Source organism: Carassius carassius, chromosome 18, assembly GCF_963082965.1.
Source record: "Carassius carassius chromosome 18, fCarCar2.1, whole genome shotgun sequence".
NCBI lineage: Eukaryota > Metazoa > Chordata > Actinopteri > Cypriniformes > Cyprinidae > Carassius > Carassius carassius.
In genome coordinates, this window is record NC_081772.1 from 9,835,149 (window position 1) to 9,846,900 (window position 11,752).

The following is an 11,752-nucleotide window of genomic DNA, read 5'->3' on the forward strand; positions in this document are numbered from 1 at the left end:
ACACTTTATACAAAGTGACTTCAAGCACATTCAGGATACACGTCTTTTCAGTTTGCTTGTGTTCTGCCAGCTGAACTTCAGAAGCATTTATTGTCCAATCTCCCAAACCAAAGTGTGTTCTAGTTTGAATATTGAACAGTTTGCTGTTTTATGTGGTAGCTGTCAGGAAACTGTCTTTGATTTTGCTTGCACTGTGCTTTTTCTGTATTTGAAATTAAAATGTATATTAATGAAGATTTATTATTTGAACCAAGCTTGTTTGGTACATATTTAATTGTTCTATTCAGCGATATATTCTTCAATAACACTATCCTCAAACAACCTGCATTGCCAGTGACTTTTGCTTAAGTGTTTTTTCTTCTTTCGTTCTTTTTCTTTTCCTTGCTTTTTGTTTGACATTGTTATTGAATACAAAAGTAGAAAAATGTATTATTCAGTGGAGACATTTTGTATAATTGACTTGCACGATTCAGAACAGTGCTGTAAATATATATCCGAAAAGAAGATATTTTAAAATATCTAGATGATACTTTATACTTGTTCTTTGAAGGTTAATCATTTTAGACTAAATCTAATTGGAATAGCAGTTTGGGATATAGACATTTTATGCAACATCTGTCAGTTTTTTCTAATGTTTCATGCCCTAAAGTTTTTCTTAGTGGCTTAATTGAGCTTTAAATGAGGTGTGCTTGACAATTACAGCTGTAAACATAATACTGGTTGGTTGTTAATTTGAATGCATGGAAGAGACACAAAATATTAATGTTCATTTGTACCTCATCTGTCCTTGTTCATTGTGTGTTTGTCTCTATTATTCTGGCCTATTTTCTGCATTCTGCTTGTTTCTTGTCCCGTTTAGTTCTCACTCGAAAGCAATGTTATCATTAGCTTGTTCTTTGCAACCTGTCGTCACTCCCCTTCACGCACTGAATTTGAAAATGCAATTTGAATTTCACAGATTATAAACAACTCAGGTGGTCTTTTCAAAATGAGGATGATATATTAGAGTAGTATATCACATTTCGTCCTTAGCATTAAAATCAAAATGTCTCTCAATGTTTATAAATAAAAGTTCTTTTTCATCAAATTCAATTTTTGCCTCTGAGCAACATTTTTTTTTGATTATATTTAATTTCTGCATTTTTTTGAAAAAAAAAAATTGTTTCTTCTCACAGTGACGGTGATGTTTTGTAACAATGCGAAGAAATAAACACTGGACACAAGGTTGTGGGTGATTTGTGTGCATCTTTTGTTTTTAGGACGCAGACCGAGTCTCATGTCAGTCTGAATTTTCTCTCTGAAATTGAAGGTTTGTGTAAATGTGGGGTCTGAGGTGCTAGAAAGTGGTGATTATAGGTAATTTCAAAGGCTGGGGTAAACAATGTTTTCGGGTTAAACTATGGTAGATGTGTTTTGTTTGTCCAGATTTAGCTCAGTGGATCAAGGGGTTTACAGTGTCACATTTTGCTCTCATCTACACACTCTCACTTGACATCCACTACGAAAGAAAAAACCAGTGCCATATGCTTTATTTCAACTCATTTTATTGCAGCCATTTTCAGTCTGACAGAGATTTGAATTTCATAAGTGCTAAAAGAGTTTCAAATGAAACTGCAAAAAAAGTATGCACAAAAAGATTACAAACAATACTGCAATTTCGTAGAAAATAAAATATGGAAAAACAACACAACGAAAATGTGCCCAAAACACTGTCTACTCGTGTTTTACTGAAATGATACAAACTTTTTTAAAAATATAAGCAAGTGATCGTTTGTTAAAAAAAAAAGAGATATGTTTATGAAAATACAAATTGTATTTTTTACATTCATCAATCCCATGTTTTAGCTTTTATATTACAATATATACAATGTATTCTAATGGATTTAAGAATACAACACCTCAAAACTTTTTCATAATTCTGCTAATGGTACGAGAGGTATAGCTATACACATAAAGAGGTTTGTATCCATAGTGCAAAAGCAAGCGACAATACCTAAAGAAATGGCCTTCAATGCAAACCGCAAAGCTCATATAGCTGCAGTGATGGGGTGTTAAGATATTCAGTTTAGAAAGTTGCTTCGCTTTGTTTCCGCCATAAATGTAACAATATAAGTTCATTTTTACACTATGAAAACATAACAGCATATTAATAAGAATGTTACATTTAACTACATGAAGTTAAGGCAAGCTGAGTGAACTGATCCCCAATCCACTTGAACACATTTACGGTTTTTCCTATTTTGTGCAAAGGATGTAATTGCTCTGCTGTTAGGGTCTACAGTGGGTCTACATATGCAAACTGAATATTATAAGTGACCTGATGTCCATAATCCCAGGCGTACAACACCCTCTCTTTGGGGTTGTAATCAATCTGTGTGATGTAAGTGTAGTTGTTGCTGAAAGGCAGGTGAGGGATCACCTGAGTGTTGGTGTGGGTGTCAAAGGCATAAGACAAATTGGTGTCGTGCTGATTGTAGCTATCTGTCGCGTAAAGAACGCCACATACGATGAAGCAATTACCGTAACGATTGCGTCGGAGTCCGGTCCTCCATGTGGTTTCACGCTTCATGCTTAAATCATTAGGGTTCAGGCGACTCAAGACGATCATTTCCTGCAAGAAGCCCTCGTCGTCCAGCGCTGGGTAGATAACCCAAAGCCCACTTTCGTCGACGGCCAGATCCATTTCTGAGTTTCCTCTCCATCTCCACGTAGACACATCATCATTATCAAACACCGCATCATGGAGCATGGTCCAGGCAGCCACGTAACGCAACCGCAGGTCATACTTAATAATGTCTCGAGAGAATGCGCGGTTGTAGTAGAAAGCGCCATTGTAGACCACGTGGCCAGTGCCGATCCAGTTATAAGGCAGCTTGTAGGAATTAGTGAAGCGGCCTTGAATGAAAGAAAGAAAACAAAACAAGTAAAATTAATTGGAAAAATTGCTTTAATGTTCCGAGTTTGTTAATTTGAATTAACCATAACTGTCACAACCCACCTGTGGGACACTTGCCGCTCTTTTTTTGTTGTTGTCCTTTTTTCTATCAAATCTTTTGGTAATCATCATAAATTATATATCATTTAAAAGCTTAGAAGCCCGAGGTTCTTCTTCAAATCCATTTTAAAATCAGACATTGCGTTACCACAGAAAAATGTTACTTTAAAAACTTATGGCGGTCTCCTCCCCCTTAGTGGGCAGTGTCAAGTGTCATATTACAAAATGCATTACGTCTTTTAGAATCAAAACGTTTTATAATCTTGGCAACAAACATTTCTACACATATGCCATAAATAAAATCTCACAGGAACCTCCATTTTTTTCATATCAACTTCAGATTTGGAACATAACTTATTTAGACATAAGGCTTTAATTGTATAACAATTTTAGAGTAAAACCTGTTATGTAAAATATTTATAATAAATAAAATAAAATTCCATTAATATAGCACATTTTATTTAGAGTAAATTTGAACTTCTATACATTTTTGATACTTTTGCAATAATCTACTGATTTTCTTCTTTAAAAATATACCAACCTTAGGTCTATATAAGTTTGGACAGTGCACTTTAATGCCTGTTTTTAAAAATGGGGTTGAAAGTTAAGGGGTTTTAAGCGATACCTTGTTTGAAGACATCCATGTTGCGGAATTCCAGTAGGTTGTTTCCGTAATAATAGTTTGTGACATAGATCTTGTCATCTCGAGCCAGTGGATCCTTCATCCAAGCGCCCTCGTTTCGACCATATGTATTGTGTGTGACAGGCTCTGAGATAGTGGCCAAGGTGTCTTTACACATTCCTGCAAACAAAACCAGAATTAAAACCACGGTTATCTTGGTGTTTTTAATCAGTTTTGTGCTAAACAATGCAGAGTATTCTTCAATGCAGAGATCCCATTCTGAATATACATGTAATTAATCATTGTAATTATTACTTTTACTTTCAGAAATGTATTGGTACAATCATTTAAAAAATATTTCAGAATATTAATACTCAAAATTTTATACATGTGTGTGTGTGTAACTGTATTTTTAAATATACAGTACAGGCCAAAAGTTTGGACACACCTTCTCATTCAAAGAGTTTTCTTTATTTTCATGACTATGAAAATTGTAGAGTCACACTGAAGGCATCAAGGGGCTATTTGACCAAGGAAGAGAGTGATGGGGTGCTGCGCCAGATGACCTGGCCTCCACAGTCACCGGACCTGAACCCAATCGAGATGGTTTAGGGGTGAGCTGGACCGCAGACTGAAGGCAAAAGGGCCAACAAGTGCTAAGCATCTCTCGGGGAACTCCTTCAAGGCTGTTGGAAGACCATTTCAGGTGACTACCTCTTGAAGCTCATCAAGAGAATGCCAAGTGTGTGCAAAGCAGTAATCAAAGCAAAAGGTGGCTACTTTGAAGAACCTAAAATATAACATATTTTCAGTTGTTTCACACTTTTGTGTCATGTATATAATTCCATATATAATTCCACATGTGTTAATTCATAGTTTTGATGCCTTCAGTGTGAATCTACAATTTTCATAGTCATGAAAATAAAGAAAACTCTTTGAATGAGAAGGTGTGTCCAAACTTTTGGTCTGTACTGTATATTTTTTTAAAACTGTATAGAATAAATTTGAAATCAGCACTTCCAAAAAAAAGGAAAATAAACAACAAAATTATCATAAATCTACACCTGGCTTCCTTTGAGGTTTCTCTTCCACACTCTCTTCCACCATAGTTTTTACAGCTTTCACTCCTTCCATTTCCTCCTCTACCACTACCTCTTCCTCCTCCTCTTCATCCCAGCTTATGCTATATTTGCGTTTGCCAGGTTTGCTTGTGGTTGTTGTTGTTGTAGTTGTTTTTTTAGTGGTCATCAAAGATGACACTGAGGTTAATGTCTGTTTAGGAGTCATCTTGGGTAAAGTAATTGAGTCCACCTTGCTTTCAGTGACATGAGGTGTTGTCCCAATACTGGCAGCAACTCCTGTGTGAGCAGTTGATCCCAGTGAGCTTTCTGTGACTGTTAAAGTGTCCGAATAAAGAGTTGGTAATGGTTTGTGTGAAGAAGCATTTTCTTTCAGATTTCCCTTGTTAACAATTCCACTTTCAGTCAGAGAAGATACAGATGTTTGTTTTTCAACAGTCCCATTGGTGGTAATCTCTGTTAGAGTTTGCTGTGCAGCCACGACTTTAGCAGCAGCTGCTGTGGCTGACTCATTTGTTTTTATGTGGCCCAGATTGGATGACCTGACCAACATGTTTTGAGCTTGTTTTACAGATGGAGTTGAGGGATCCATGTTGCTTGCCTCTATTTTTTTGACGATGGTTTGATGGTTAGTATGTTCCTTGGGAATGGTGACCTTCAAATTATTCATCACAGAAGGTGTCGCTGTGGTTCTTTCATCTCCTGTAGAGCTGTCTGTGGTGGAATGACTGGTTTGAGTTTGAATGGATACTGGTTCAATAGGTGTTTTAATCGGCAAGGCAGAGTCCAACAGTCCAGTAATCTGAGTTTGAAGACCATTTCGTGCATCTCCCCCTTTTGAAACTTCACTCTTCGGTTTTGGTCGGACAGACCATGCTTTCATGATCGGCCTGAAGTGACGAGCTTTGTGATGAAGGAACTGCTCATCGGCAAAGAGATCAATTGGGCTGTCACCACTGTGATGATCATCAACTGGAAGGAAGAACAAAATATAATTGTATATTTTTATCGCCTATTATTCTAGGCGACTACAATAATAATAATAAAAATCAGCTTTCACAGCAATGCCATAGAAGAACCATTTTAGGTTCCCCAAAGAATCTTTCAGTAAACCTTTTTTTTCATAGTGTAAAGAATATTTTAATATTCCAAGAACTATTTCTATTATACTATTTTACTATTATATTACTATTTCAATATAAAGAAACTTGTACAATTTGTTAAAGCTCATCCATGGAATTACAGTAACTGATAAGGAACTAAAAAAAATTAAGATTATATAGGCACATTTTTTCTTCTTAGAACTTTGAATGTAAAAGTAGATGTCGAAATCACAGTTATACTTACAGTTCTCCTCTGTGTCTGGCTCATCCACTTGGTCAGATTTATAGTATGTGATCCCCCTAACAATTATTTTTGGTTGCTTCTCAATTCCTTGGCGCTCTTGTTCTTGCAAAGCTACGACGGCCTTGTTTAGGTCTGATCCGCTTCTCTTCAGAAGATCTCCCACAAACTTTTCCTCATATTTACTCTGTTAAGTGCATCATAGGACACTGTGATACTGTAGCCTTCAAGATATTATGCAAAAAATTGATAGTTCACCCAGAAAAGTTTATTCTGTAATCGTATATTCACCCTCAAATCATTCCAAACTAATAAGACCTAAAAATATTTTTTTATGAAACCTGAGGTTTTTGTCCTTTCATTGAAAGTCCAGGTAAACAAAAGTTTCCAAAAAGATCATAAAGACACTACAAAATGAATCCATATGAACTGGTTTAATTCAAGTCTTTTGAAGAGATAAGATTGATTAATAAGATGAATACATTTAATTTAGATCTTTTTTTCACATATACATGTATGTGTTTTCATATATACTGTATGTGTCTTATGTAAATAAGTTTTGAGTACCTGGACTTTCAATAGGAGGACATACATTTCTGAGATTTCATAAAAAATATCTCAACTTGTGTTATGAAGATGAATAAATGCTGACAGAATTTTCTTTTTTTGGTGAACTAGATTACAGATTATTATGTAGATCGGGCTTTGGATCTTTGGTAGTCCAAGTCATTTGGCTCTTTTTAAGCCATCTTATGTTAGAGTTGACAGTGGAATAAATTAGTGAGAGTTTCAAGTCACAACATGAGGTCACTTTTTGACTCTGATCCTAAGTAAATAAATAAACGCTCACAGCAGATGGGCCATTTTACGTCATGGCTTAACAATGTTTGGACTGTTCCATTGCAATACTTATGTAATGCAACATTTGTTTTAAAAAGCACCTCTCACCTCTATGTGCTGAAAAGCAGCTGCCTCATCATTCTGCTCCTTCAGACTCGTGTTCTTCTCCTGCAGTTGTGGAAGCAGAGTTGCAGGTGAAGACGTGGGGAGCTGTGGATTTGGAGAGGTGCTCCTTGTGTTCGACTTCTCCTCGTTCTGTTTGTTTAAGACCATCTGTCAATAATAAAACACATTAATAATGTGTTTAATATGTATAAGAAAAGACAACGTGTGTATAAGAAAAGGAACCACCACATACTTTTTCCGCAGTGTCCATGCGATCAAGAAGCTTTGTAGTGACAGAATGCAATTTCAATAGATTCATGCCATAGAAGGAGCCCTCCAGCAATTCCAGTATAGCTGACAGCTGTAACGATGAAGTAAATTCCGTCATGGCAAGAGCTGGTTTTTATTTGTTATGCATTCATATCCTGCCATATTTTGAACTTATTCTGGTCTATGAGATCCAACTGCAGAGGTTCTGGTCACCTTAATATTATCTTTCCCAGCCTGCTGCAGCTTCTTCAACCGGAAGTCACCCTCACAGGGGTTTAAAGCCGATGGAGGTGCAACGCACGCGCATTTGCAGTGAGGTCCTGATGTGATGGTCTCCACTGTATAGAAATCTTGAGGCGTCGCGTGACCATCCTGGATCCGCTGGCAGGCGCTCGCGCTCAGAGGTCTGACAACACATTTACAGCCACAGTCAGAGCCTTCCGCAAGCGCTTTCACTTTGTCATAATCACCCAGCAGCTATAAAGAAAAGAGGATGGATGCATTTTCCAGCCAGCAAAATCACTGTACTTTGTTGCATTGTAATACATGTGGACTGTTGATTTTTTAATATGGATGTGCATTTTAAAGGGTTAGTTCACCCAGTAATCAAAATTATGTCATTAATAACTCACCCTCATGTCGTTCCAAACCCGTAAGACCTCCGTTTATCTTCAGAACACAGTTTAAGATATTTTAGATTTAGTCCTTGAGCTCTCAGTCCCTCCATTGAAATTGTGTGTACAGTATACTTTCCATGTCCAGAAAGGTAAGAACATCAGAGGGTCAGTTAGAATTTTATTGTTTTCTCTTCCGTGTCTGTTGTGAGATTTCAAAACACTGCAGTTTAGTGATATCCAGTTCGCGAACAAATCGATGTAAACGGATCTTCTTGAACCAGTTCACCAAATCGAACTGAATCTTTTGAAAAGATTTGTGTCTCCAATAAGCATTTATCCACAAATGACTTAAGCTGCTAACTTTTTTAATGTGGCTGACACTCCCTCTGAGTTAAAATAAACCAATATCCCGGAGTAATTCATTTACTCAAACAGTACACTGACTGAACTGCTGTGAAGAGAGAACTGAAGATGAACAATGAGCCTTACTGAGATTTACTCGTTCTCGGTTTGCATCGGTTTTCGGATCACCAGTAGTTCTTTCGGACCATTAGATTCAATAAACCGGTTGAAGAAAATGGTTCAGCGGTTCTTTTGCGCTCGACGTAATGACGTCACTGATGATTGCCCTTGATTCAATCCTTCGGTTTACCTGGGCTCATAACATTAGCACAGAATCAGTTCAGAATCAATCATCGAAAGAATCAATTCGGTTCAGACTCTCTGTGTGTCATTCTGCTTCACGCTGAATCACACATGTGCAGTATCATCAGCTTCTCGGTTCTCGAATCGGACACGTCTGACAGAAACGGTTCTTGACTCGAAAAGGGGTCAATCTTTTGTTCGTTATCTGGCTCGGCTCGGTGTTCATCTTCAGTTCTCTCTTCACAGCAGTTCAGTCAGTGTACTGCTTGAGTAAATTAATATTGGTTTGTTTTAACTCACAGGGAGTGTCAGCCACATTAAAAAAGTTAACAGCTTAAGTCATTTGTGGATTAATGCTTATTGGAGACATGAACGTTTTAAATGATTCAGTTCGATTTGGTGAATTGGTTCAAGAAGATCTGGTTACATCGAATGATTCATTCGCGAACCGGATATCATACACTGCAATGAACCCGCTCACAACAGACACGGAAGAGAAGACAATCCTGAATAAAGTTGTAGTTTTTGCTATTTTTGGACCAAAATGTATTTTCTATGCTTCAAAAAATTCTAACTGACCCTCTGATGTCACATGGACTACTTTGATGTTTTTCTTACCTTTCTGGACATGGACAGTATACCGTACACACAGCTTCAATGGAGGGACTGAGAGCTCTCGGACTAAATCTAAAATATCTTAAACTGTGTTCCGAAGATGAACGGAGGTCTCACGGGTTTGGAACGACATGAGGGTAAGTTATTAATGACACAATTTTGATTATTGGGTGAACTAACCCTTTAATGTGCATTTTTGTTTTTATGTTACCACCAGCGCTGTAAAGTCTGTTAATTTTATAGTAACTTTCATTAATAACATTAACAAACTTACATTCAAACAGAATGCGAATTGCTCATATTTTTAAAGACTTTTGAAAAGTTTTTTTTTTCTCCGTTCGTTTCGCGAAACTACTTGTCGCTCCCGGCACATTAGCAAAACCATCTTAAATATTTTTAAACAAAACACAATTTTAAACAAAACTTAACGATATGTGATATGAAAATAGCAGTGAATCGATAAATAATGTCAGTAGCTACTTATTTTCTTTGAAAATGCTGTTTAGACGCTGTTTTATCTATGTGTTATTTACAAGTAAATATGTGTTATTTACAAGCATACTTTTGAACCCCCCCCCCCCCCCAGTTCGCACCCTGCATTCAAATAGTTAGAATTTAGAACTGTCATAAAAATTCTTCTATATGCCTAACGTTATATGTTATCATATTTTATAGCCTGTAAAATATATCAGAAACTTATATGTTATGCATTATTAAGTTATTAATGAAAGTTATCACAATAGGCTACTGAAGGTTATAAAGAAGCTGCACAGATAGACCTATAATATTAAGTGGAATTATCATATCATGCGCTGGTGAAGATATTCTTACATGACTTAATATTTTTTCTTGGTTGTCTCTTTCAACTTGCAAAGTGTCGTTCTGTTCAGTCGTCTTCTCCAGAAGGCGCTGGGGTGATTTCGGAGCGGCTGAAGTTAGAGCGAATGTCAGGAGCCATAAAACGCACCAGATTCCCATCGCAGTCATCGTGCAAGGTGTGCGATATAATCCTTCCAAACATATGCTACTTTAGATTGTGCGTTCAAATCGGGCTGTTTTCCTCTTCAAAAACGATAAAACGTCAAACAGATCTCCATTTGCACTGTCCTCCAGGTGAAATAACTGAAACGGGATGAGGTTTTGCAAAAGTCCAGAAGAGGTAAAGTCCAGATGAGGCAAGGTGCTTGGTCCCCAGCATGAAACTGGTTTGAGAAGATGCAGGAGTGATGTGATATTTGAGCTGAAATGAGGGGGCTGGATGGAGAGACGCATGGAGCGCGCTGAATGTTGCGCGCACGGATCCATAGCCGACAATGTTCATGGGCACTTCCTTTTGACTTCTAATTCTAGGAATTATGTCGAATTTCTTAAATGTGTTTGTTACCTAATAAAAATTTATGGACCTAAAAATTACCCAATAGCTCAAATATTATTTTTCGAAATTCGTTTAAGTAGATGGGTCCATTTAATGCAAAAAGTGTGAATGAGGGTTTTAGCATTGATTTCATAATGTGTGCAGAGGGTTAACTTTTTTTTCTTAAGAATATCTAGATCAGAAACATCACGCAGGACAATCAAAGTGTTACAGCGCAACCTAGTGTGTGTAAAGACAAGTTCCATCTTTTCTTATGCAAGTCCCAAGTGTATCACTACTGTTATTAACCACTAGCTGTCAGTGCTGCTCCACTCCATATTACTGTTATTACTGCGTGAAATAGAATCTACCCACTCTCTCGGACCCCTAGTGGTCAAGTTTACCCTTTTATATTCACAGAACCGGTGGCAGTAGACTATATAGTACAGGTGCATCTCAATAAATTAGAATGTCGTGAAAAAGTTAATTTATTTCAGTAATTCAACTCAAATTGTGAAACTCATGTATTAAATAAATTAAAAATGCACACAGACTGAAGTAGTTTAAGTCTTTGGTTCTTTTAATTGTGATGATTTTGGCTCACATTTAACAAGAACCACCAATTCACTATCTCAACAAATTAGAATAATATGTTATAATAGTTTGTTATATTTGTCTCAACAAATTTTAATAAATTGTATGAGACCCTGGGTTCAATCTCGCCATCTCCTACATTTCACTGCTTGTTGTATGCCATATAACTTGTTACTTGTACGAGATAAATACAATCTTGAATCTTGAAAAAACTATGTTCATACTGACCAAATTAACTCTTAGAAACAAGAAGGTCTACAATGTTATGAAAAATAAAATAAAGAAATAAAATTTGTATTATGAATCATAATAATTCATTTTAACAACAACAAAACATTTAATTCTTAAATGTTACAATAATTTATATTTATTTATTTAAGTTATTATTAATATTATTGCATTTTTTGTCTCACAAAAGTGCTCATTTGTATCTGTGAACATCATATTTCCCCATCCACTTCCTATAAATATAGGCCTATATTATTTATAGGCAAGGCAAGGCAAGTTTATTTATAGCACATTTCATACACAATGGTAATTCAAAGTGCTTTACATAAAACAGAAGAAGAAAAAATCAGAACGATAAAACAAGGAATTTAAAAACTTTGAAAATGATTTACAATTATTTAAAAGGTTTAAAATTGATTATACATAAAATATAGTGCAATCAGT

General features: G+C 36.3%; 1 protein-coding gene across 2 annotated transcripts; it reads right to left on the minus strand.

Annotated features, from left to right (window-relative positions):
* Positions 1-1,780: 1,780 nt before the first annotated feature.
* LOC132092331 (olfactomedin-like protein 2B) lies at positions 1,781-10,409 on the minus strand. 2 transcript variants are annotated; one of them, XM_059498510.1, is made up of 8 exons: positions 9,964-10,409; positions 7,469-7,732; positions 7,239-7,346; positions 6,989-7,153; positions 6,044-6,227; positions 4,682-5,668; positions 3,621-3,797; positions 1,781-2,895 (listed from the first exon to the last, which is right to left on the minus strand). In XM_059498510.1, the coding sequence occupies exons 1-8, from the start codon at positions 10,117-10,119 to the stop codon at positions 2,276-2,278; spliced, it is 2,661 nt and encodes an 886-aa protein (XP_059354493.1). In that variant the 5' UTR covers positions 10,120-10,409; the 3' UTR covers positions 1,781-2,275. The 2 variants fall into 2 exon arrangements, with proteins under 2 accessions (XP_059354493.1, XP_059354494.1); XM_059498511.1 differs by having other exon boundaries at positions 7,469-7,661; positions 9,964-10,091.
* Positions 10,410-11,752: the final 1,343 nt, after the last annotated feature.